At 40.3% G+C, this 27,275-nt stretch overlaps 2 protein-coding genes and 1 long non-coding RNA gene across 4 annotated transcripts; 2 read left to right on the plus strand and 1 right to left on the minus strand.

Moving 5' to 3' along the window:
• The first annotated feature begins 102 nt into the window (after window positions 1-102).
• meltf (melanotransferrin) lies at window positions 103-11,901 on the plus strand. Its single transcript, XM_010872526.4, has 16 exons — window positions 103-236; window positions 459-613; window positions 3,159-3,258; window positions 3,530-3,712; window positions 6,283-6,433; window positions 6,661-6,728; window positions 6,822-7,009; window positions 7,201-7,366; window positions 7,550-7,698; window positions 8,018-8,114; window positions 8,521-8,715; window positions 8,799-8,952; window positions 9,202-9,269; window positions 9,708-9,895; window positions 10,330-10,522; window positions 10,645-11,901. The coding sequence occupies exons 1-16, from the start codon at window positions 188-190 to the stop codon at window positions 10,704-10,706; spliced, it is 2,166 nt and encodes a 721-aa protein (XP_010870828.1). The 5' UTR covers window positions 103-187; the 3' UTR covers window positions 10,707-11,901.
• Window positions 11,902-18,233: 6,332 nt separating this feature from the next.
• On the minus strand, window positions 18,234-19,819 carry LOC109616009. The gene is made up of 2 exons (XR_002197038.3): window positions 19,731-19,819; window positions 18,234-19,517 (listed from the first exon to the last, which is right to left on the minus strand). It is a non-coding gene; the product is annotated as an uncharacterized LOC109616009 (long non-coding RNA).
• Window positions 19,820-19,855: 36 nt separating this feature from the next.
• On the plus strand, window positions 19,856-25,655 carry ncbp2 (nuclear cap binding protein subunit 2). 2 transcript variants are annotated; one of them, XM_010872525.4, is made up of 4 exons: window positions 19,856-20,026; window positions 20,406-20,587; window positions 22,212-22,350; window positions 25,299-25,655. In XM_010872525.4, the coding sequence occupies exons 1-4, from the start codon at window positions 19,952-19,954 to the stop codon at window positions 25,395-25,397; spliced, it is 495 nt and encodes a 164-aa protein (XP_010870827.1). In that variant the 5' UTR covers window positions 19,856-19,951; the 3' UTR covers window positions 25,398-25,655.
• Window positions 25,656-27,275: the final 1,620 nt, after the last annotated feature.

Raw genomic sequence — 27,275 nt, forward strand, 5'->3', positions numbered from 1 at the left:
TTTATAGGCTACTCATAATTCAATTATATTTGGCGTTTTGTGTTAAGCTGGAGCATTACACTCGGACTTTAGAGCCGCTATCAGAAGTCTGCAGTCATAAATGGGTCGTGGCTTCCGAACCACTCCATATAAACGAAGACGTACGTGGTACATACTGGATCAGGGATTCTCATACCGAGGGGACAAAATGGGCATGTGGATTATTTTTGCCTCTGTAATATTAGGCCTTCAGAGTGGTGAGGATATTTTTGGTACAAGTGTCATTCGTGTATTGTAAAACACTAAGGCTATATTTTAACGTGTTTTTAAATTATTTTTTACAAAAGTAATTATAAAAATGTAAGATGGGAAGGAATTTTAATTAGTTTGATTTAGCTACATAGATTTGACCTAGCGACATTTGGATTGGCATGGGTATCGTATTGAGGTGTTTTCTTTGAATATATTCCTCTATTCAGTGTCTAGCCAGAGCACAATAAGATGGTGCACAATTTCCACCCAAGAGCTGAAGAAATGTAAAGCCATGGCTGAGTCCTTCAACAATGCAGCAATCCGTCCCACGATACAGTGTGTCAGTGATGAGTCTGTCGAAGGATGTATGCGGAAGATTGAAGTAAGTTGGGTTATTTCTTCTAACAAACATTCGAAGCTGGCCTTGGGGGAGTGACCGAATCATTCAATTACTGTAAATATTTTGTCATTATTTGGTTATTTTGAGTTAAAATAATGCAAGGTGTGGCATCAAATGGAGCATTAGCTCTAACGTTTAAACATGTGCTAGCATTAGTTAAGGACAGTTCATTATTTAGTGGGGAAGGGGCTGGTTAAACTTTAGGTATCAATAAATAATGCAACATCCAAAAAGTTCCTCCATAACATTAAAAAGTTTCACTTGACCCTTTTGTATTTTACAAAATGTCCTAAACCCTCTCCATCTAGATACAACCGCTTTCAAAAATGTAAATAAAATAGACCTACAGTATCTCATGAAACTGATGTAAAAGTGCTACTACTAACAGAAAAGCTCCATACAGAGTGCAAACCACTGATTCTCACAAGTTCTTTAGCCTACATGTCCAAAATGTTAGACCTGAAATAAACCAATTTCTTGATACTTGATCAGATATACATAAATAAAAAATGTAAAGAAACCTGGACAATGTGCAACCTTTTTTTCAATAATGCTTATCTTTAAATTAAACACTAACTTGAGCTCCTCCATGTTGTCTTGTGGTAATGTGAGGTCTTACTATTATTTAGATTAGTAAAGACTTTTGTATCAGATATAGACTTAATCATTATATAAACAGTTGAAAATAAATTGTCAACCTAGGATGCTTTCAGGAAGAACTATGGTCTAGACTACCAGGTTAATCAAGCAGTGTGATAAAAAAAAAAGAATGGCATTACATGTGCTTGGAAGGAACTTTATCTCAACACTGAGACCTGCTGCAATGAAGGAGGGTCTTAATCACAAACTGGAAATCAAAAACACATGAACGTGTGTTTTATGTAGAATTTGGAATTGCTTGTGTTTGCTTTGAGCTTTATACTGTATGTCTGGCACCAATAAAACCAGCCTAACACAATGACCAGAAACGATGTCACACATTTTATTGAAATCAAAATTCTGTTCATGAAAATAACTACTTGATTAACGAAATAACCAAGTAAGCAAGCTAGCCAACTATCTGGACCTGTTTCCCCAAGCAACAGATAATATTTTGCCGAGTAATTTTGTCTGGCTATCGCTGAATTTTGTTGACTTCATACATTTGTGTTGGAAATCTTAATGGAATAGTGAACTGACATATTATGTCAGTTAAATGAAATGTCATCCTAAAACAGTTGTTAGTATAGATAGGTCCCTAAAACAACGAGTGATATAAGTGTCTTTTCACATCCAGGCATAACACTGACCCATAATGTGACCTCAAGAGACTTTAAAAGGGCTGTGCTGTTTCTCCCACTCTATTAATCTTATGTTATTACACACATTTCATAGGATCGTTAAGTTTAAAACTCCTAACATTCCGATGTCCCAAAATATTTTCTTGTCTTTTGTTGTATGTTCTACCCTTTCATTATCATTATGCTTGTCAAATTGTCAATACATTTTTATTATATTAAGTGAGTCAATTATAAATATTGTTCAAAGTTATCAAGACTAAGCCTCACCAACCTAAGTTTCTCAGAGGACTTTCTGGTCTCTGAGAAACAATTTCTGTTACCAAATATAATGTATCAAATCTGCGGGCCTGAAGTGCATAGATTCTATGGGCATGGCTGAATATTTTTTGCGATGACCCTATTATGTGTATGTTAAATGCATTGCTTCTGCTGCTTGTGCAACTTCAACTTAATGTCAGTGACACTTCTGTACATAACATGCTCCTCACTGACCACTGAACCCAACAACATAGTTTTAAAAACATCCAACATGCCCTCTCTGTGCCTAATCTACTCCGCAATACCAAAGTGCAGGCAGGCTGTTGTCTACCCCAGCCTGCCTGCACTCCAAGCATCCTTGCCCTAGTGTCATCACCTACAAGTACCTTGGTGTTTGGGTTGAATGCTCACTCATTAAATACCAGATACTGATTTCTTTGTAAAAGTCTCTTTAGTAAATAGATCCAATTGATTACACCCTCTGCCATAGCTAATTCCTTTATTCCTGTTTGGCTTTATTCATTGTGAGTTTATGTTGTTTTGTATAGTCCTTGAATAGTGTTCATTTTTTATTTGTATACCCCCCCCCCCCCCCCCCCCCCAGTATCACTGACCGGGACAATTGGTAATTGAAAATAAGAATTGGTTCTCAATCGACTACCAAAATAAATTGGGTTTTCCTATAATACCACGTTCATCCAATCCTGGGGCAATGTTAAAGGTTTCATAGTAATATTCCCATTAGTTATACAGAGTAGCTTTTAGCCAATGGCCTGAGGCCTTCCACAGCCCAGGTTAGCGTGGATGTCCTTAAGTTATGGAAAAGCTAATTCCATCAAGACAGCGAAGAGCTTTGACTAGCCAGTGGAGTGAGAGAAAGTTGTTTTCCTTCAGGGAGGGCGTCTTTCTGATTAAGAAGCAACAACCTGAATAACAGCAACTTCAATCTTCAAAGCAGGTTATTTTTAAAACGTTGTATTCTTTCCCAGGAAAAAGAAGTTGATGCCTTTTCAACAAGCGCTAAGGATATCTATACCTTCATGAAAGGAACTAACTTTAAAATGGCTGCCACTGAATCCAGTGAAGAGAGTAAGATTTTATGTTGGTCTTTCAGCTATTTCTACTGTGATTTATGGAATGCTAGCCATTTAACACAGAAAGAAGGAACATATCAACTCTATGTGTTAAGTTGATGATTTACTTACTTTATGGCACCTGAATGTACTTACATTTAACCATTTTACATAGGTTATCACACCGCTCATACTGATAAGGTCGTTTCCCTGATCTGTGGCTAATCGGAATCTTGATTTCACATCCCTTATAAAATCTTTGTCACATTGACCTTTGATTTCCACAGGTGATGGCACAACCTACTATGCTGTGGCTGTGGTGAAAAAGAACACAGGCATCAACATTAACCAGTTGAAGGGCAGGAAGTCGTGTCACACAGGGAAGGGTCGTACAGCCGGCTGGCAGATGCCTCTAGGATACCTCGTCGACCAGAGCAAAATGTCCATCATGGGCTGCCAAATACCACAAGGTCAAGCGCTGAGAGAAACACAGAAGTGCATACACTCAAACACACACACACCCATGAAAACAATGAAAAGGGCATTGATGTGTTCCTGTGTACACACACACACACCTCCCGAAAAAAATGAAGAGACCACTGCAACTTTTGCCTTAATTTCCAAAAAAGTTGAAAAGGAAGGTTTTGAGTGAGGAACAGAATGGTTCAAATTAAGAGACCACTGCAAATGGAATGCTTCAGTTCCTCATTGAAAACCTTCCTTTTCTACTTTTTTGGAAAGGAAAGAAATGTGCAGTGGTCTCATATATATACATACTGTTATACATACTGTGGCTCTAGCAGTCTGGGGTGTATGGTACAGAGACCCGTAACATAAAACTCAAACATAAAACATTTATTATAAACACGGTAAAGGGGTTAGGGGAAAGGGGCTGAGCCCAAGAAATTCAATAATATAGTCCAAACACTCCTAAACTGAACTTGCCTGCATCAAGAACCGCTTTGCTGACTACTAACCAATACAAAAATACAGTGGGTGGTCCACTCAGTTCTAACTAGTGTTTTTAGACCAAGTTTTCCTACAGGTTGTGTGTGCCCAAGGGCGACTTGCTAAAAAGGGCGTCTAATACATTGTCCTTTGCACACCATCCTTCTGATAAAAACTGATACTTAAGGACTTTCATAGGTCCTCTGACTGTGTGTCCAAACACTAGTTCAGCCGGGCTGAACCCTAGGGATTCCTGTACCGTCACACGGACAGCAAACGAAACTAGAGGAACTCCCTCATCCCAATTCCTCTCGGATTCCAAACAATATTGACGGAGCGTAGACTTCAGTGTCTGATGCTACCGTTCAAGCGCACCCTGAGACTCCCTGGGTGATATGCACTTGACACACAGTGTGTTATTGACAAGGTCTTTAACACCTGTTTGAAAAGCTTCGAAAGGAAATGTGTACCTTGATCAGTTTGTACCACCTTAGGTAACCCAAGGCTTTGCTCACCACCGGAGCAGTAATCCTTCGCAGAGGAATGTCCTCTGGGTATCGTGTGGCCACACACATAATCTTCAACAGAAATTGGTTACCAGCTTTTGTTTTTGGTAATGGTCCAACACAATCAACTACCACCTGTTTGAACGGTTTGCCTATGGCAGGTGTGGGACAAAGAGCAGCAGGAGGAATTACCTGGTTTGGTTTTCCAGTTACCTGACAGGTGTGGCATGTCCGACAGTACTGAGCCACATCCTGTTGTAAACCAGTCAACCCGGTCAACACGATCATAAGCCTTGGTGACTCCCAAATGACCAGACCACTGGTGATCATGAGCAAGGTATAAAACAGTTTTTCTCGTAAGGCTGTAGGAGCCACTATTTGGTAAATAGCATTCCAATCTCCACTGGCGTCACCATGGGAAGTCCATTTGTGCATGAGGAGATTACCATCAATGAAGTCATTCAATCAATCAAATTTATTTATAAAGCCCTTTTTACAACAGCAGTTGTCACAAAGTGCTTTACAGAGACACCCGGCCTTAAACCCCAAGGAGCAAACAACAGTAGTGTAGGATTTCAGTATGCCATGTTTTTCTTTTAAAGCTCCTCCAATGAGACAACACTGGAAAAACATTTAGCAAGGCTTTTGTCCCCCTTTTGGTTAGCAAACAGCTGCTCACTTTTACTGGTAACTGTATTGCATCAGCAACAAGGTCCACATTCTTCTTTCCGTTCCTGGACTATTTGTCAGACCCCACCAGCTTATCAGAGGTATCACACAAGCTATCCTCTTGATCAAACTCTAGAAAAGTGTTTGAGAATTCTATCACGTCACCCATTCGTTGTGCCTGAGCACGTGTGACGGCACAAGCAGGGAACACACGTGGATGACTCTGTGCCAGCTCCTCCGAAAGAGACTGGTCACTTTTATCCAACATCTCCAATATGGGTATCACCTTTCCACCGGCAATATCGTTGCCCATTACAAACGTCACCCCTTTTACTGGCAACATAGGACGTACTCCAACTCTGAACAATCCACTGACTAGCTCAGTGTACATTCACAAAGTGCAATGGCACTGGGACAATTCCCATTTCAATTCCCTGGACTAACACACTGGATCCACACCATGTATTTTCGGAGAAGTGCAACACGTCAGATAGGATGAATGACTGCGCCGCACCAGTATCTCTAAGGATCCTAACCGTACGCTGAGACGCTTCGTTATCCTCCAACAAGAGTAACTCCCGAAGAGAATTAAAATTAGTCACCTTAGCAGTGAGTCATTTGTCAAACAGATTTCCCTGGTCTCTAGCAAACTCCACGTAAGTCTGGGTAAATGACCTTTTATGAGACCTACATTTCTGTCGATATGCCTCAGGAACAAGCTCATAGGCACGAGAACAGTTGCTTGACCACGTCATAATTCAAACTGTCTTGAAGAGGTAGCGCTGACAACCTCTTGGGCTTTGCAGGTCAATTTACACTGGAGTAAGCACCAGACCTCATACACACACACTCTCGACACTCCACTGTTGGTGCTGTGGAATCCAATACACTAAACTGTCTCTGTGTTTGTCTCACAGGGGTGGCCGATTTCTTCAATGCCAGCTGTATTCCTGGGTCAAAAGGGGACTCTCCCTCCCTCTGCAGCCTCTGTAAAGGCAACAAAGATGGGCAGTTTAAATGTGACCCGACTGAAAACGAGCAATACTATAGTTACAACGGTGCCTTCAGGTGAGACTCTGACCTTGTAGTGACAGATTTTACCACTCAATAATTGGATATTTTACATTTAAGAAGAGTTGAATATCTCACTCCATTATTAAAGTCTTACATTTATTTCAGTATTTCGGTATTCAAGTATTTTTGACAACTCATCAATTTTCACAACCATGTTGCTACCACTGGCAGGACATGATTTCTCTCTCAACCCTCTCTGTCTCTCTCTCACTCTGATACAGGTGTTTGGCTGAAGGTGCAGGAGAGGTGGCCTTCATAAAGCACACCACTGTTAGGGAGAACACAGACGGTAAGCTGATTTCACCCCTATCCTCCATGCTGCCACTAAATACTCCCCTGCTAGTTTCCAACAGTATTACCACATGTCTGTCCTGTGTTAAAGGAAACGGAGATCTGACGTGGACCGCTGGGCTGAAGTCTTCGGACTACGAACTGCTGTGTAGGGATGGTACCAGGGCCCCAGTGACAGAACACCGCCGGTGCCACCTGGTCCGAGTACCAGGCAGAGGCATTTTGGTCCAGTCTGACATCAGTGGCATGGTGGTCCACACTATGCTGACAGAGGGACTGGTAGGCATTATCGCAGAGAGACAAGGAACCAGACGAATCAGTCTGAAGCATCAGGGCTTCATTCCACTCCCCACAGGCTAGAGGCGCAGGAAACCTTTGAAACGAGGTGGACCTGGGCCGACATTCTGACAGTTATTTTCTAGAGAATCTTGGTTTTTATGTTCTAATACTTGGTTGTTTTCTTTCCTCAGAGGAAGTCGGGTTTTAACATGTTTTCATCGTCTGCGTTTTCTGGCACAAACTTGCTATTCAGTGATTCGTCCACACAGTTCCTCTTGGCAGAGTCTAATGAGCCTATGTTGTGGATGGGTCCAGTCTACCACAACGCCCTCAGAGCTCTGGACTGTACCCCAAATGGTGAGTTGACTATACATCTTTACCTCTATTTATGCCTCCATCACTCTCCATCTGTCTCCCTCTCAATTTGCATGATGATCTGAGTATCTGACAGTTTGTGTGTGTGCGCGTGTTTATTTGTGTGGGTGTGTGCACACGTGTGTGCGTTTGTGTGCGTGCATGTGTATCTGTGTGCGTGTGCAGAGATCCCCAAGTTACGTTGGTGTGTGTTATCTGAGGGTGAGCAGGACAAATGTGTGGACATGGCTGAGGCTTTCAATTCCCGGTCTCTGGTCCCCAGTATCCAGTGTTTGATGGGAATTTCAGTGGAGGATTGCATGAAAAAGATTCAGGTGAGGAATACATATTACATTTACAATATACTTTTAATTAATTAAATTAAAAGTATAAACATTAATTTAATTAAATATTCATTATCTCTATGTGAACACAGTGATTTTCTCTGATCAGGTGAAAACCATCACATTTTATTTAAGGGGAAAAAGTTCCAATGGTACCACTCCCATCCATATGACTCTCTGAGAAGGCTCAATGAAATGTTTAAAAGATTTGAAAGAAAGCAAATATTCCTTGAACTTCCCACTGGCTGTTTCTAGAAACCAGGAAACAGACATTAGATGGATTCTCTGACTTTCTTGCATGTGTTTGTAGAATAAAGAGGCAGACGCCATCACCCTGGATGGAGGCTACATCTATACAGCAGGGAAGACCTATGGATTGGTGCCTGCTGCCGGGGAGAGCTACACAGGTAAGGCCCTTCTACCACCAGTACAACCAAGCAGAAACTCACCCATACCCTGTACCCATCCCGGGGTTTCTGAAATGCCTTCACCATGGATCACGTAACGGTTGATTTGGTGGTGTCGGAGGTGGAACTGTGTTAGATGTGAAAAATCCACGCAAAAGACAAACATCTGTGGTTTAAAATATGAGCAAGTGTTGAGGGGTTATTGATCATTTAATTTCAAAAAACAAGTTACTGGTGAAGATATTGTACGATAGAAAGTCGTCGTTGCACAATACATCCCCTCATACTCTTCCAGCGACGAAGGATAACATCTTATTCGGATTTAATTGTGTCTCCCGGAGCACTAACTATAGACACCACCCCTCCTGTACCGCCCCCACTTCCTGTCCCGCCCCCTCCTCTGTAGGGGACAGCGATGGCAGTACCTACTACGCGGTAGCGGTTGTGAAGAAGTCAAACCGGGACATCAACAAACTGGAGGACCTGAGAGGAAAGAGCTCCTGTCACACTGGCTATGGTCGCACGGCCGGCTGGAACGTACCCATGGGTCTGCTTATAGAGAAGGGCCTCATCAGGCCCCAAGAGTGTCAGATACCCCAAGGTGATACACGCCACGAGTGAGAGTGTGTATGGTCGTCATTGTCTCCTCTGGCGTGTCTGACTGTCTGCTTCTGTCGTTCTCAGCCGCAGGAGGGTTCTTCAAGAGCAGCTGTGTGCCCGGCGCTAATCTGCCCGGTCTCCCTAGCAACCTGTGTGGCCTATGTGTTGGGGACGCCAGAGGGCAGAACAAGTGTGAGAAAAACAAGGACTTGTACGACGGATATGATGGAGCTTTCAGGTATAGATGCAGTACTCTTAGAACGGAGGCATTTAAAGGCTGAAAGACATACATTTTGAGTTTAAAAACAGCCACCAAAATGTGCCAAGACACCTCATTGAACTCATAATATCAATTCCAATGTTCTAGTGGAGGAGTGAATGCCAAACTTTTTATAGTAGTTGGCTTGTTCTGATGGTAGATAGCAGGGTACATAGTGACATATATAGCCACTCTGACCATAATACCATATTTGTTAATTTTTATCAGGTGTTTGGCATCCGGAGCTGGAGAGGTGGCTTTCATCAAACACTCTACAGTGTTCCAGAACACTGATGGTAAGTGTTTGTGTGTGGTGTGTGTGTTGCTTACAGTCTCCAGTCAGAAAACCAATCAAAATATAACCATTAGCTCATTACTGGAACCATAAACCTGTACAGGGGATGTTGAAATGTTTTTCAATCGTTTACAGCTTACTCACGTGGCTCTTACCCCATATCTCTAAGACAGACAGTTCTCTATACAGCATCTTGCCCCTGGCAAATTCTCTCATAATGCTGAATTACAAATGGTACACTGACATTTCATTTTTTTGTCATCATGCAATAATTGATGGTCATCATGCAATAATTTATGTTTTAAAATAAAATATAAAAGAAACAAAATGTCAATATACTGTTTGTAATTCAGTGAGAGAATTGGTCAAGGTTTTGAATACTGTTGCGTGGAACTGTACATATGTGATATCTCTGCGTGTCCATCTCTCTGTCCTGTAGGGAACTCGACTGAGTCCTGGGCTATTGACCTGAAGTCTAAGGACTTCCAGCTCCTGTGTCCCCAGGGCTCCCGGGCAGAGGTGACCCAGTTCCTCCACTGTAACCTGGCCCGGGTCCCTTCTCATGCTGTCATGGTTCGGCCTGATACCAACATTTACGCCATCTATGGCCTGCTGGACAAAGCACAGGTTAGACCGACTGGGCCTCCGATGACCACGTGGCAGACTGAGTGATTGTACGAATGGGTCATAAACTAATTGAAACAAATACCCATCGGCACACATCTTTAAAAAAGTATATGTTTAAGCAATAAGTCTCAAGGAAGTGTGCTATATGGCCATTATGCCACGACTAAGACTTTTATGCATGGCACAATGCAGAGTGCCATTGTGCAGCACTTACTGGCTGTAGACCAAAAACCCCTGAGGGGCATTACTGCAATTATACTGTAAATCAACAACAACCAACAACCAATGCAGTAAAAAAAACAAAAAAAAAGGTTTTATCACACCATGTTAAACAATCCCAGATACCACCAATAATCAATTATAAACACCTTGTTGACATGTTTACTAACAACATGCTGATAAAACCAGGTGAACATCTTGGCTCCTTCCTCCAGGTCCACTTCAGTAAAGACACAGGTTCAGAGTTCAAAATGTTTGACTCGTCCAAGTACCAGGGATCTGACCTCATCTTCAAAGACTCTACAGTCAGTATAATTGGAGTGGCTGATAGGAAGACCTTTGACCAGTGGCTGGGACAGGGCTACATGGACTCACTCACCAACATGGAATGCAACTCCTCTGCTAAAGGTACAGCACGTACGGAGACGTTCTTCTCATTTTTTTTTTAACTGATGGCAATGCTTTGAGAATTGTACTGTAGCTTTCATGTGTGCTGTCATACTGATGTGGGTTTTGTGTTTCTTCTGCAGATTTGTCATCCGTTTCCCTGCTCCTCGTGGCTCTGCTGAGCTCCATCTTCCTCCAGGCGTAAGACATTAGTCCTTTCCCAAACCTTGTCTTTGCTTCACCGTCAGCCCCAGTCCCACCGTGAACATGTCAACCCTATAGGCCCTGTTCCAGTAGCAACCCAAAACTCCCACCCTGAATATTCCAGCCCCAGTCATAATCCCAGCTACCAGTACCTTACTCCCTTTGTAGTGAATGTCTCTCTTCTGCCAAAGCACCAGCAATAACCCTGCACGTTACCACCAAATGAACCACGTGGCTTTACTGTCGTGTTAGTCTGCATCCCTTTATCTAGATCTAATTCATGTCTTAAGGGAGTCTACTCATCACTTGCACTGTCTTCAAATTGTTTAGCCTTCACATTACATATACATATAGGGTCGGCTTCGCAGACACAGATTAAGCCTAGTCAAGGACAACAAAAAAAATCTAGTTCCATAGAAAACTCTATTGAGCTTGTTTATTTTTGTCCTAGACTAGGCTTAATAAAGGCCCATAAAGATTACATTACTGAAAAGATTACACTTATTGTGTAAGCATCTAAAACCTGCTCAAGCCTGGAATAAAATAGGAAATATTTTACAGGACTATTGTACACTTTTTATGCCAGGAACATCAACATTGCTTTCTATGTTTTGACTTCCTGAATGGTTCAGTCTCGGTATGGCGTTGATAAACAATTCACAGCCAAATTCAGAAATTCAGCAGTTTGATTAAAAAACAATGGATATACTATGTGTCACATAATGATTTCCAAAGAAAGAGCATTATTCCAAATAATTCACAGATGTAGTGCTGTTGACACCAGGCAATACCTCTGGGGTGTGAAAACAAACATACAATACATTCATGTTTTCCTTAGTAATGTAGAGGTTATTTTTCAATGTTTTGTTTCACTTTGAAAATGTGAAGTGTAGATCTCATCTTCATTTGTTTATCCGGTATTGGGTCGCGGGGACAGCAGCTCCAGCAGGGGACCCCAAAACTTCCCTTTCCCGAGCCACATAAGTGTAGGAATAAATCCAAAACAATCCCTTTTAAAATCCCTTTTAAGTTAGCTGTTATAACAGTGCAGGTAATGTGTAGGCCTTCACTAGGGGTTGTACTTTACTATGAAGTGTTTGTATCTTTGATTGCTTTATACTGTGTGATGGCAATTTCTAAAATCCAAATAGTTCTATGAAAATGGTAGGTAAGACAGGAGAAATCAATTGCGCAATAAACGGTTTTAATCTTGCTTGCAAGGAGAAAGTATACAGGTTACAAAGTAACGGTGGATAGTTTCTAAATAAAAACATCATTTCGACAGTATTTATTACATAGGAAGAAGGGGTGTGGTAAGATGCTGCCATCTGTTTCATGTCAATCAAACACCTTTCCCTTTGTTCTATCACACACGTCAAATGCTATCTTCCCCCACCTTATCCTTCCTGCCATAATGTTCACTGTTGTGTTTACCCAAAGGGGCAAACTGACCTTACTCCCCCTGTTGTATATCTTCTCCTATCTTGTCCTAAAACCCATTGATCTGCATCTGGACAGACAATAGATGTCCCCTATGCAAATACCAGGTCCCACACATTCCTGTACCTATCTTAACAGTGGGACTCACTCCTTTATACAGTCAGAATACATTGTATAAGAAATTTCCACAACAACTGCCTACACTGAAAAATGCTTAATGATTGTTTTATTTTTGCAACATTGTGCTTCTTTCCAGATTTATTTAATGTATATTTTAATTTGGTATTTTTATTTCAAGCTCAGCTATCATACCATAAGTGTATATGTACTGACTTCTTTGTCAGAAACAAAACTAAACTTGCCTTCAATGTCATACCAATTTCTTTAATGAAATGATAAAAATGTAACTAATATTTAGTTGCCAGACCAGTGCGTCTGCAGAAGTATAGCTACATACTGCCTTTTCAAGCTTTTACTGTTCTCATTAAACATCTGCAAATGAAAGGTGGTGTCCCATTGTGTAACATTTTGAATGTATCTTGTATATTTTTTTTCGGTCACAATATCTTCAGGTAAATGCCAAGCACTTTCAAATAAATGATATGTAGTCACTGTCACACATCTTTATGGGCCAAACTCCTTTGACCAAGTGAACACTATCCAGGCAAAGAGAGTGGAGGTTTGTGTTAAGAGTATTGAAACCAGTGCCTCTCTTTGCCACAGCACTCACAAAAATACATTTCTCCAAATAGTCCAACACATAATTATAGCAATACCTGGCATATCAGTTACTGGACCTAGAAATGAATATGTAGCCATTGATTCTAGATAAAATGCCTGGTCATCACCAAATGCTGGGTTTCCTCCTTTTGTGACACTTTGCCAGGCCTTTACTGCAGCTGTCTTCAGTTGCTTGTTTGTGGGTCTTTCTGCCTTAAGTTGTCTTCAGCAAGTAAAATGCATGTTCGCTCAGGTTGACATCAGTTGATTGACTGTGCCATTGCAGAATATTCCACTTTGCCTTAAAAAACTCCTGGGTTGCTTTTGCAGTATGTTTTGGGTGCATTGTCCATCTGTAAAGTGAAGTACCATCCAATCAACGTCGTGGAGTTTGTATGAAACAAAATATCCCTAACACTTCAGAATTAATCTGCTGTTTCTGTCACATCATCAATAAACACTAGTGACCCAGTTCCATTGACTAAGGTAAAGTTGGTTTTATATTCAGAGATTCAACAGACATTCGAAGTAAACATTTAAATGTTAAAAACTACTTGCATTCTTCACTGATAACTGACTGACTTATCAAAATATTCTATTTTAGGATGGAGAACTTTTACAAGCCTTTAATTGATCAAACAAAACCTAGATTTTACACACATTCTGTAACATTGAAAAATGCTATTATATCGTTATAAAATGTTTACAAAGTATCATAGAAACATCATTCCTAGTCGAACATTTTCTACAGTAGGCTGCACAACTTTGACATCATTTAATTTGATGTAAATAGTCAACTTAGATTTTATACACATTTTCAAACATTGGAAAATACAGTTCAATCACAATAACGTTTTCAAATATTATCCTAGAACCTTCATTCCAAGTTGAAAATATTCTACAGTAGGCTGCACAACAGCCTCAATCGGAAAAGGGTGGCTTGCCCACTTCAGGTTGGTGGAGAGTGCCTGCCTCAAGTGGAAGAGTTTAAGTATCTAGGGGTCTTGTTCACGAGTGAGGGAAGGATGGAACGGGAGATTGACAGACAGATCGGTGCAGCTTCTGCAGTAATGCGGTCGATGTATCGGTCTGTCGTGGTGAAGAAAGAGCTGAGCCGCAAGGCGAAGCTCTCGATTTACCGGTCAATCTACGTTCCTACTCTCACCTATGGTCATGAGATTTTGGTCATGATCGAAAGGACAAGATCCCGGATACAGGCGGCCGAAATTAGCTTTCTCCGCAGGGTGGCTGGGCGATCCCTTAGAGCAGGGGTGTCAAACCGGTTCCACAGAGGGCCGAGTGTCTGCAGGTCTTTGGGTTTTCCTTTAAATTGGTTCCCAGGTCAGACCTGAACAACCAGGTGGGGGTAGAAATTAACCAATTAGTGAACTAATTAATCAATCAAGTACAAGGTGAGAGCGAAAACCTGCAGACACTCGGCCCTCCGTGGAACCGGTTTGACACCTGTGCCTTAGAGATAGGGTGAGAAGCTCGGTCACCCGGGAGGCAGCTGAGGTGGCTTGGGCATCTGTTCCGGATACCTCCGGAACGCCTTCCTGGGAAGGTGTTCCGGTCCCGTCCCACTGGGAGGAGACCCCGGGGAAGACCTAGGGCACGCTGGAGGGACTATGTCTCCCGGCTGGCCTGGGAACGGCTTGGTATCCCCCCGGAAGAGCTGGAGGAAGTGTCTAGGGCAGATGTGTCAAACCGGTTCCACGGAGGGCAGAGTGTCTGCAGGTTTTTGCTCTCTCCTTGTACTTGATTGGTTAATTAGGTCACTGATTGGTTAGTTTCTACCCTCACCTGGTTGTGTAGGTATGAACTAGGAACCAATTTATAGGAAAAACCAAAAACCTGCAGACACTCGGCCCTTTGTGGAACCGGTTTGACACCTGTGGTCTAGGGAGAGGCAAGTCTGGGCATCTCTGCTTAGACTGCTGCCCCCCCGACCCGGCTCAGCTTGAAATACTCCAGTAAGCTGTACAACATTTACAACCTTTAATTTGATCACAATAGTGCATATAGATTTAATACACTTTTTCAAACATTGAAAAACGCAGTTAATGCAAAGTCCTTTACAAAAAGTATCACAGAAACTTCATTCCAAGTTCACTATATTATATTTTAGGCTGGACAAGTAGACAACTTTTGATTTGATCCACACAACTAGATTCTTCACAATTCCAAATAATTTGAAAGTCACAGTTTTATTGCAATAACTTCACCACAAAGTAACATTGAAACCTCATTCCAAGTTCAAAATATTCTCCACTAGGCTGGACAAACTTTAGTTTCATGCAAATCCTATACTTAGATTTTGTACACATTTTCTAACAAAGAAAATACAGTTATAGCGCAATAACCTTTTCAAAAAGCATCATAAAAACTTTATTCAAAGTTACAAATATACTCCAGTAGGCTGTACAACGTTTGCAACATTTGCTTATATCATACAATCACACTTCGAATTTATAAATATTTAAACATTGAAAAAGCATTAAAATTATTTTACTATTTTATATTGGAATTCATTGGTATAATTTATTAATCTGTTCTCCTCCCTTTCGTATCTTTACATAATGGATTTCCATGTAACTTTCCCTTGTCTTTCAATGCTATGCCTTAGGTCAGTTCCAAATAGCAAATCAGAATTTGTTCTTAATTGACTGTGCTGTTAAAAATAATGGTACAATATATTTGCATTCACATTTTATGAACATGCCCAAAAGGTAATGTACCCTTATAATCTTTACACAGCACAGCCAGAAGAGGACTGGGCATCCCTGAGAGGCTGGTTCCTCTCTAGACTTCTTAAGTTTGGACCCTACTAGGGATTTCTTCATAGCCATAGCCACATTAACTCTTGTTGGTTGCCCTTTAAGGTTTCAGGCCTGGTATGTGTCAAAGCAGTTTGTGACAACTTGATGTATAAAGGGCTTTATAAAACCACTTGGACCGATTGGTTGACATTTTATTAAAATAACAAGAATAACCACCATGTCAAAGCCATTTCTTTAATCATCCTTTATTTGAAGTTTCCATTATACTTTGAATAAGTTATTGCGATATAACAGTAATTTCTAAAGTAAAAAAAAAAAGTGTATAAAATGTATGTGCATCATTTTGATCAAATCTAGTTGTGAAATAATGTCCAGCCTAATAGAGAATATTTTCAACTTCAAATGAAGTTTCTATGAAACATTTTGAAAAGGTTATTGCAATAAAACTCAATAAAAATGGAATTCTGAAGATACGAGTTGTGATTTATGGATCAATTCAAAGGTGGTAAAAGTTGTCCATCCTAGGGTCTAATTTTTGGAACTTTGAATTAAGTTTCTATGATACTTTTTGAAAAGGTTATTGCGATATAATGGTACTTTTCACAGTTTCACATAGCTCCTACAATAGATAAAGGTGTGCATTGTTCCTCACCCTCCCCTGATCAAGAATTTACAATTTGTGCAGTCATGGCATATCTATTGTAGGAGCTATTGAAATAAAGAAGTTCCGTCAAATTTTGAAACTTCAGATTTTGAAAAAGTAAAGGGTGTGCAATGTTCCTCACCCTCCCCTGATTAATAGTTTCATAGTTATTGTATACTTTTTGTAAGAGCTATTGAAACTTTAAGTTTAAAGAAGATGGCTGCATTTGTATGCAATTTGAACGCTCCCACAACAAGCACCGGCCCTGAGATCGCTTCCTTTTCGGTTTCGGCTCCAATACACAGCGGTTAGTTCTCCGTGACTCGTTAACTTCATGCTCGGTTAAAATATAGGTAAATAAGGGCTTTGCAATATCATATACACTTTTGTAATCACAGTGAAACCAATATTAGATTACATGAATACCTCGTTAAAGAGCTATTGAGATTTGAAGAGCCGAATGTCCAATCTAAAACTAACTTCACCGCAGTCAGAGTTGTATTTGACAAAAACATTGAAACCTGAAAAAATCTTGTCGCCTATCATTGTTCTCAAAAAGATGCGTTTATAGTAGATAACTAAATCACATTTTATATGGGTCGAATAATATTCTCGTAGATATACTGTACTGTAGTCTGTTTTTACCAGCCACCCAAAATTTAACTAGCTCTTCTATTCATCGGTCATTAATCTGCGTGGCCACCTTTGCTAGAATGATCACACACACAATTGAGGGGAGAAATTGTTATTTTAATTCAAAACATTTCAAAAACAAAATCAAGTATGCAACGTGTCGTAATTATTGAAGCTTTTTCAATTTAAGTAATCCAAACGTAATCATAAATTTTTTCAATATTTTAGTTGGTAACGTAACTTAATACAGTTACTGATTTGTTGTTATCAGTTACTCTCCAACTCAGGGTACAGGTTAATCTAAGTTTCATCTGTCCTAAAAAATGCTGTTCCAGAACTGTGCTGGCTTTTTTAAATGTTTTTTGGCAAAGTCAAATCTGGCCTTTCTATTCTTGAGGCTTGTGAATGGCTTGCACCTTGTTGTGAACCCTTGGTATTTGTTCTTGTGAAGTCTTCTCTTTATGGTAGATTTGGATAATGATATGCCTACCTCCTGGAGAGTATTCTTCACCTGGTTGGATGTTGTGAAAGGGTTTTTCCCTTTACCATTGAAAGGATCCAATGATCATCCACTGTTGTCTTCCATGGACATCCAGGCCTTTTTGTGTTGCAGAGCTCACCAGTGCGTTCTTTATTTATCAGAATGTACCAAACTGTTTATTTGGCCACTCCTAATGTTCCTGTTATCGCTCTGATAATTATAATTTTTTGCAGCCTAAGGATGGCCTGTTTCACTTGCATCAAGAGCTCCTTTGACCTCATGTTGTGGGTTCACAGCAACAGCTTCCAAATGCGATGAAATCAACTCCAGTCTTTGACTTGCTTAATTAGAATAGAATAGCCCACACCTGTCCATTAAACAGCTTTGGAGTCACCTGTCCAATTGAAAAAGAGGGGGCTACATATTAAAGAGCTGTAATTCCTAAATCCCTCCTTCAATTTGGATGTGAATACCCTCAAATAAACTGCACTTTAAGCCTATGTTCATTATATAACTGTAACTTGAATGTATTTTAGTAAACAGACAAAATAACATAACTTGTGTCAGTGTCCAATTATTTCCAGACCAAACTGTACGTATTCAGACAATTTGCTATGACATTCGAAATTGAACTCAGGTGCATCCTCTTTCACATAACAGCCTGCTCAGAGTTCTTTAGGTGCCTTCTGGCAAATGCCGAGCAGATAGTCATGTCCCATTTACTGGGGAGTGGGTTACATCTGGCCAATTAAGGCTTGATTAAGAGGAGTGCTACATAGATGGTTGTCCCATCTCCCAACAGGAAGTCTTGTCACACCTGTCTCAGGGCTATACAAACAATTCTGTCGACCTCTTGGCTTGATTTTTGCTCTGACGCACTGTCAACTCTAGGTCCTTAGATAGGTGTCTTTAGAAATCAATCAATTGAATCTACCAGTGGTGGACATTTTAAAGCTGATCCATGGAAACAGGAGGAACCTGAGCACAAAGGGTGTAAATGTGACATTTCAGTTTTTGTTTTAATACATTACATACAACAATTTCTCTATTTTTTATGTCACTATAGGGTACTGTTTGTAGATTGATGAGGGGAAAAGTCAATTTGATCTGTCTTAGAATAATGCTGTACCGTAACAAAATGTGGAAAACGTGAAATACTTTCCGAACTGTAAATATTTATCAAGGTCAGTTGGTTTCTGCCTTCACACTCTTGATGGATGTGAGAATGGTCAAAATTACAAAGACTCCATCCCCAGTGTTTAACCAAACAATGACTGGAGAATGCTTTGATATTGCTTCAACTAAATATTGCCGCTTAAATAGTTAGTCATTTTTTCATCTGAATATCCTTTATTGTTAAGATGCATTAAATATTATTTCAAATATTATTTCAAAATAATAACACTTGGCCAACAGATGAGGGCAATCCATTTCATAAGAACTAGCATGGCGCTGCATGAAATAACTGTACATCAAGTCTGGTATGATGAATAATATTCAATTCTATTATACAAACACCATTCCTGAATAAATACTACTGTGTAGAAAGAAAATAATCTGTCTCCAGCAAGCAGAGGTGTTGCAGTAGGCAAATCCACCTGACAAACATCCATTACATGTGCAAGATACTTGCCCCTGAAGTTATGGATAACAGTAGTCGTCTTACACATTTGTAGGAGGGCTCATGGCGTGGGTCATAAACACAGTACAGATTTCTCATATCTACTGTGGGAGTTCAATCACAGCAATTATATTTTACGCTCTCGTTTCTTTATTTCTTTATTCTCTTTTGAGCGTCTCTGACACCATCCTTCACCTCCTTGACAAAAGTCTCCCTAACTCTTCTCAACCGTGTCCCAATGTCACCGACGTCTCGGGGAATCCTGCCGTTTGCCTCCTGTCGAAACTGGCGTAGTGTGTCTGATTTTAAAACCTTGGCTGTTGCGCTTCTTCCTGCAATTTGTGCTTTGATTATAGCAAATGCTGTGATCTGTGCAGCACGTCGGATTGGACGAGACTCCGCTAGTTTCTCAATGACTTTCGGATTGTTCAGCAAAGAGAACAGCATACGAATGATGGCCATCTCGTATAATATTAGAGCAGTTGTTTTATAACCTGTAAATGACAGATACAAGAGTTCATGATATTTCAGTGCCCAGGCAGCGATTGCTAACATTAGCCAGCTAACTAGCTAAATTAACTTAAAATGATGTACAGTAGTTTATGACCAAATATTGATAATCTGTTTATAATATGATGTAACGAGCTAAGGGTACATCTATGCCGTAGGTAAAGTTGCGCAACATTTCTAAGAGCTGCCCTACTTACTTGATACAATGTTGATTCTAGTGACCAACTTCGAGACGACGAGAAGTTACATCAGAAAGAAAATATCCATTTGTAAATTGTTTCCACACGGTTACTTTGGTCGCATGGACCACCTATTTCCTTTTTTCGTTACGTGTTTCCGTTTTCAGTCTGACTATTATAAATGTGTGTTCAAGCCTGTGCTAGCTAGTGTTGTTAGCGAAAAGATCTGAACAAACACAATGTCTATTAAATTAAATGCATTATTCAGCGACTCATATGTGGATGTTAGCCAATATAGAGACCAACATTTTAAGGTGAGGAAAGTTAGGACTTAATCGGTTACTGAGTAGTTTAGCTTAACACATTTGCAATTTCACTAGCAGGTAACTGTCTAACGTTTTCGTTTTACTTGTTTGCGCGTTAACGTTAGCTAGTACAATATCGTTATCTTTTTAGCGCCTAAAACATTGCTGACCGGTTATCTGTGTATAAAAGTACAGGAAGTTGTTTATACATTTGTGTGAGTTTGTTTGACCTAGAGCTGTAAATTACTTAGTAACGTCTGTATGTAGAGTATACCGAAGAATAATTATGTAGTTCACTGTAGTTTAACAAGTTCGCTTTGCCTCCTGCCTGTCTGCCCTGCTGCTATTATGCCTATTCTTATAAATATATTAAACAATCTTTCTCCAGGGAAATAGATATGAGCAGGAGAAACTGCTGAAACAGAGTAACACACTCTACGTGGGCAATCTATCATTTTACACCACAGAAGAACAAGTGTACGAGCTTTTCTCCAAGAGTGGGGATGTGAAGAGAATCATTATTGGACTGGACAAGGTGAAAAAGACTGCATGTGGCTTCTGCTTTGTCGAGTATCCTTTGAAGGTGTTTAGTATTCAGTATTAGTGCAGTTCATGATTCACTTATTTTACTGTATACCCATATACTTATTACGGCCAGGTTCCCAGACCTAGATTAAGGCTGGTCCTAGACAGGACAGGGTCATCACCAGATTTAGGGGCTGCTCCAAAAAGACCTGGGTCAGAAGCCCTAAGGTGTAATAACACTACTGGTCCTAAAATCCCCATTTAGCATACCTTGCTAGTAATACCACATCCTGTTGTTGTAACTGTTTTAGCAGCATGAGTCCAAAAAACACCCCTATCTAGTGCTACCTGTCTGCAGTAGCATTTTGCTGAATAAGGCTTATTATCTAGACAAACAAGTGTGAAACACAGAGGGCTGTACAATATAAGCAAGATAACATGGGGTCCATGCTTGGTTTTGAATGGGTGGAGGGTCGAGGTAACCATAAAACTATGTTGAGCACCGCTTGGCAGTGCAAGTAATCAGTTTTCCTTTAGCACAGCCTTCCAAATAAGGATACTATCCAACGTGAGACGTGCCACTAATACAGTTACAGCAACAGGTCAAGGCCTTATTAGCTTTATGGCATTGTTATGCTAGAAGGAGATAATTAAGGGTACAGTTGCTGTAACCTAATTATAAAATGTGTTCCTGGAAAGTGGCACTTTCTTTCTTGGGACCACTAAGGTTCTATTTGCACTAAAAACGTTGTCAAAATGACAACTTAAATAACATTTATATAATGTTAATCCACATTCCTATTTATGATTGTTTTTGGGGGGGGTCTATCGTAGCGACAAAGCTCAGCGTTAGGCAGACAACTTGCATGCACAGTGTGTTACCCTGTCAAAAATATTATGTTTTGCTTTGGACAACTGGGTAAAATAGTTGCTTGCTTTCGCGTTATCTATAGTACTGTGCAAATGTCTTAGGCCATTCGGAAAAATTCTAATTTAAAGTAGGACTCCAAAGTGCAGCAATTTCAGTCACATATGCAACTAAGAAGTCTGTGCTCAAACATATAATTACTTATTTGCTCATGTGTGAGTGCCAATTTCAACTCCAAAAACGACAGCTAAGATTCTGTGGTGTTGTAACTGCCGAGTTTCAGATGCCACTTAGAGGAAAAACTACAGGAGTAACTTGCAGGAACTTAAGTTGAGAACGGAGAAACTCAAACCAAACATGCAGGCTGCCAGAGGCCAAATAAGCGCTTCACTGGATTTCATTCTGTCCTTCAAGGAAGTGATATTAAGTACTAATCATCAGATGCAGACAACTTTTTTGGGTCTTCCAGAGTGTTTTTAGTCTTGAACCTGTCCAGTTTCCCATTAAATATCTTGATTTCACAAGATTTCAATAATCTTTTGGACCACGCAAATTCTTTATACCTACTATTGTGTTAATGTTTAGTTGTATGTATTGTATTCTAATGTTTATATGTCTACGATTTTACAAGCAAAGAAGCACAATGCCCGGATAAATGGTTGTCAGAGAATTCTGAGATAGCTTAAGGCTTTTGTACAGTATTTAGTTATTTTCATGATCTGAAGTGACTGCAGACACATTACTAGAAACAAATCGACAGTACCACAGGTTTGCACTAGAGCAACTTAACCCCTATGCCAGGTACTACACTCGTGCAGATGCAGAAAATGCAATGAGGTTTGTCAACGGGACACGTCTGGATGACCGCATCATCAGAACAGACTGGGACGCTGGTTTTAAAGAGGGCAGGCAGTATGGTCGTGGCAAATCTGGTGGTCAGGTAAGTTTACACAGGAGGTGAAGGGTCAATCCAAGGGAAATGCATGCTTACTGCTTTCAGTCATGACCTGCACATCATTGAATAGTATATTTGGCCTATTGTAGGTTTTGGTATTTATATTACAATGTGTAGTTTTCACTTAACTTTGTTTTCAACAATACACTTTGTTGACACAGTTTGTATGAGAAATTTTGAAACTATATACAGTGCAGAAAGTATTCAGTCCCCTTGACATACAATTGTGGCATTATTAAAAAATTCCTTCATATCTGATCTAGTCCTTTCTTCAGATATAAAAGTAGGTCCTGAACATGGATTGATCAGAATAATTCGGTCTGGTGTAGGTAGGCCTAATGAGGACCTTGTAAGACTGGCCTTTTGATTTTATGTTTTCAAATGCTTATGCTTTCTTGTACTTAAGTGGACAGTAGAGATATTTTAACACTGCATGCTTCAGATAATGATAATCAATAAGGGTAGATTGTTTTTATGTCCATTGTGGGCAGGAATGTTTAGCTCTGTTGTTTGACCTTCGCAGTTCTTCTCCAGGAGAGCTATTTTTAGCAACCTAAAATTATCAACCAAGTTGGAATGGAATCTTATAAGAGAAGGACAAATTAAGCCTATTTAAACAATCGTTTATCAAAATCTTCGAACAGCAAAATGGTTTCATTTGAACAAAAGGTCATGTGATTGAGTGTACAGAGATTTGACAACAGATTTTTAGGCAAATAAAAAGAGGTTATTGAAAAATAAATTGATTCAAAATATGACATTTCCTAAGTCAAAGAGAATTCAACCTCTTTGTTTTGGCAAACCTAAATAAGAACTGATCAACTTCGTTATTTCAATGTGAAAAATTTAATCTGCAAACATTAACAAATATAAAACAGAAAACAATTGGTTGCATAAGTATTCACCCCTTTACTACTACATCTGAATGAGCTCAGGTGCAAACAGTTGTCTTTAGAAGTCATAATTATTTGAATTGAGTCAAGCTGTGTAAAATCAGTGTTAAACATAAGCTAAATACATCTGTCTCTGGGAGGTCCCACAGTTGCTTAGTACTTCCTAGTACTTCCTAACAAAAAATACATCATGAAAACTAAGGAACCTTCAAAGAAAATACAGAATAACTGAATCTTTCTAGAATCTTTCCTCAACTAAGTATCTGGGTGAGAAAAGGCACTAGTCAGAGGCCACCAAGAGGCCAATGGCAGATCTGAAGGAGATAGTCTTCCATGGCTGAGTTGGAAGACAGTGCATACCTCAACAATATCTCAGGTGCTTCAGAAAAGTGGTCTTAATGGCATAAAGAGCAATTTTTTAAAACAATTCACTTCAATTCTTGGCTAGAGTTTGCCAAAAAACATGTAGGAGACACTGAGACCAAGTGGAAGATTCTATGGTCTGACTAGACCAAAATAGAGCTTTCTGGCCTCAAGTGCAAGCCTAACACCATCCATAATGTGAAGCATGGTGGTGGCAGCGTCATGCAATTGGTATGCTTTTCTGTGTCAGGGCCTGGAAAAAAGGGCAAAATAGCTGCAGCAATGTCCAGAAAAATCTTGAAAGAAAATGTGCGGAAGTCTGCAAGAGCCCTGGGACTTTAATTAATGTTGCAGCAGAACAATGGCCTCAAACATACAGCCAAAGCCACACTGGAGTGGCTTAAAAACCAAAAGGTCAATGTCCTGGAGTGGCCCAGTCTGACCCTCAGTACAATTGAGAATATGTGGAAAGAGTTGATAATTGCTTCCCATCCAACTTGGAGTTTGAACAGTTTTGCAAAGAAATTGGCAAGCATTTGTGTCCATATGTGCAAAGCTGTAAGAGACTTATCAAAGTGTGACTATGAAATATTGGGTGAATACTCAATTACTTATTTTCTGTTTTTTATTTAATTTACAACATGTAGATTTATTTTTCATTTTAAAGTAAAGATTTTTTTGTCTTGATCAGTGGCAAAAAGTAAATACCTTTTTATTTCATGTTGTAAAACTACATGGGGGGGGGGGGTGAACTTGAGAGCCACTGTACAATTAGCCTTACGCCCCCTTAGTTGAATACACATTCAACCACAAAGACAAGGGACGTTTTCCAATATCCCTATGGTCTAAGTCACTACCAGCAGAGCTGCATCATAGCAGCCAGGATTCAAATCCTGGTCATGCCATACCAACAGTTCCTGGGACTCCCACAAAATGTCTCAGGGCTGTCAGAGTGGATGGTAGAATGTTGGACAGGGTTGCCCTGTCCTGTTGCACTCTGGTGACTCAAGCAAATTAACATTTTGTCCTGTACGGAAATCATTGTTTAGAGCAAGTGCCACCCAGTATGTAAGTGGTAGCTGCATTGTGGTATGGGTATTCTTACCTGTGAGGTCTAGGTAGTTTTTGGATGTTATGAAAAGCTGGATTTATATCTAATATTTAATACTTATGTAATCAAGAGTGTCATTTCAATTTGAATTGTAGAATGAAAGTCAAAGTCACTTTTTGCATTAGCATCACGTGTAGCATCTTGACGAGTCGTCACCTACTACTTCTAAATGCAACACAATGTGGAAAAAGGGATTGAATACTTTCCAGAAGCCACTTTAGCAATGCTAAATGATCTAGGTGAGCATGTGATAGTGGTCATGTTGTCACTGTTCAGAAACTGGTCATCATGAGGAGACAGAGCTCGCATCCTTTTGTGAACTATGCCACCCCCTAATAGACCAAAACACTTTACTAGGGTGTTTGGGAAAATAAACAAGTGGGTCTCTTTTTCTCCTCAGGTCAGAGACGAATACAGACAAGATTATGACCCAGCCAGGGGGGGCTATGGGAAGGTCGTAGCACGACCGTGATTACTTGTCTAATGCTGTTTCTTTGGGAAAAGTGTTACAAGCCTGAGTCAGCCTGTTCTGTTCTCTGCTGTTTTGTTTTGTTGCCTTTTTCCAGGTCAGAGATGAATATAGACAAGATTATGACCCTGCTCGAGGTGGATATGGAAAATTAGCTCAGCTGCAGAGACATCCTGAGGGACGGAACAGTTTTTAGTTTGGTGAATTGTATTCCATACAGGGTTTCAAACAGACAGGTTACATCTGCCAGGGTTTTATATTTCTCTTATGACAGGTTTTTAGGAAAGTCTTCTGTGAAGCATTTTTCAGTTAGCCGTAGTTCCATGTGTCATTTTGAACTGTTTACTAACCGTCTAGTGTAGAAAAGCTTACTCAGATTGAAGGTTATAGTCATAATTGTCTCCCAAACAATATAAATTTTTCTTTTAAATAAATTTTTTATCCTACATGTTTACCACTGGTTATTCTTTTCTGAAGTGATTGAGTCGTTTCTCATGGATGAAGCGTTTGTGTAAACACAGGTTCAACGTGACTGGGATTTGATCTAAGAAATGGCAATAGGCACTGGATCTTTTAAAAAGTCAACATATGTATCAGTTATAATGAATATGATCACCGTGAATGCCTATAGCACGTGATTGGATTAAATCCCAGCCAGAGTATCAGGACCACCACATAGACTCCTAAGAGAAACAATTTTATTGTTTCAAGTAACTTCACAAACGCCTCCAGAACCCCTCATAAGCTGACTGTTAAACTTCCTCACATGGGACATTGTTTGCTGAAGCAGTTAACATTGATGTATTCACCCAGTAGCCAACCAGCTGATTTGACAAATATCTGCTCTATTGCCAAGATCACAGTAGTAATACTTTTGTCCATAAAAAAAAAAAAAAACAAGGCCGCCATTGCTCATGTTCTGCGTGGCTGGGCATTTTTTTGTCAATGCTGCTACAATAAACTGGTGCTCTGAGTCATCTCTCAAACATACAAAATAAAAGTGGACTAAATGAATGCCAGTGTTATTTACATCATGCACAACATCTCAGTTACATATTCCTCACATACATGCTCATCTCTTTCAATGGATGTGAAAGCCTGCTGCTGCTCCACGGTTAGCGTCTCCAATTGCTTTTCAGAAGTTTAGGACACGAGTATGCAATGGTTATCTTTGTGTTTATGTATGAATGTACACTGCTCAAAATGTTTTGGGACCACTTAAATCACACATCAGGTCTTGCTGAACTAAATATATTAAAGATCAAAATCTTTACTGGTAAACTGTGTGTTTTGAGAACAAAATGACAACAACAGTCAATGGAAACCAAAATCACCAACCAATTGAGGGCTGGATTCAAACTCACACCGAATATCTAAGTAAAGAATTGAAATCACAGGCTGTTCCAACTTGCGTTTCATCACAGCAACTCATAATTTGACTCAGCAGTGTGTATGGCCCCCACGTGCCTGGATGCACTCTTGACAACGACTGCGCATGTCCTGCTGAGACGGCAGATGGTGTCCTGGGGGATCTTCCAGAACTGGATCAGGGCATCAATGAGCTCCTGGACAGTATGTGGTGCTACTTGGCAGCGTCGGATGCACCGATACATAACATCCCAGAGGTTCTCAATTGGATTCAAGTCTGGGGAACATGAGGGCCAGTCAATGGCATCAACGCCTTCATCATCTGCAATGTGCTGGGCTGTGAGCACAGGTCCCTCTAGAGGACATCAGGCACTCATGCCACCCTCGCAGAATCTGTTTCTGACAGTTTGGTCAGAAAAATGCGCACCAGTAGCCAGCTGGAGCTGAGTCATTTTGTAGGGCTCTGGAAGTGCTCCTCCTGTTCCTCCTTGCACAAAGGAGCAGATACCGGTCCTGCTGCTGGGTTGATGTGCTTCTACAGCCCTCCTCGTGTAATGGCCCATCTCTTCCATGCTCTTGAGACTACTGGGAGACACAGCAAACCTTCTTCCAACAGCACATATATGGATGTGCCATCTTGGAGGAGCTAGACACCCTGTGCTACCTGAATGGGCTGCAGGTGTACCGCCTCATGCTACCAGTAGTG

The sequence above is a fragment of the Esox lucius genome, chromosome 8 (genome assembly GCF_011004845.1).
Source record: "Esox lucius isolate fEsoLuc1 chromosome 8, fEsoLuc1.pri, whole genome shotgun sequence".
Classification (NCBI taxonomy): Eukaryota; Metazoa; Chordata; class Actinopteri; order Esociformes; family Esocidae; genus Esox; species Esox lucius.

Excerpts from the sequence above, each read along its gene's own strand:
- meltf (XM_010872526.4), top strand. The coding sequence starts at position 188 with ATGGGCATGTGGATTATTTTTGCCTCTGTAATATTAGGCCTTCAGAGT. Across the intron at positions 7,367-7,549 it reads TCTGGACTGTACCCCAAATG|AGATCCCCAAGTTACGTTGG; the intron begins GTGAGTTGACTA and ends GTGCGTGTGCAG. Across the intron at positions 8,115-8,520 it reads TGCCGGGGAGAGCTACACAG|GGGACAGCGATGGCAGTACC; the intron begins GTAAGGCCCTTC and ends CCTCCTCTGTAG.
- ncbp2 (XM_010872525.4), top strand. The coding sequence starts at position 19,952 with ATGTCTATTAAATTAAATGCATTATTCAGCGACTCATATGTGGATGTT. Across the intron at positions 20,588-22,211 it reads TGTGGCTTCTGCTTTGTCGA|GTACTACACTCGTGCAGATG; the intron begins GTATCCTTTGAA and ends CCCCTATGCCAG. Across the intron at positions 22,351-25,298 it reads GTGGCAAATCTGGTGGTCAG|GTCAGAGATGAATATAGACA; the intron begins GTAAGTTTACAC and ends GCCTTTTTCCAG.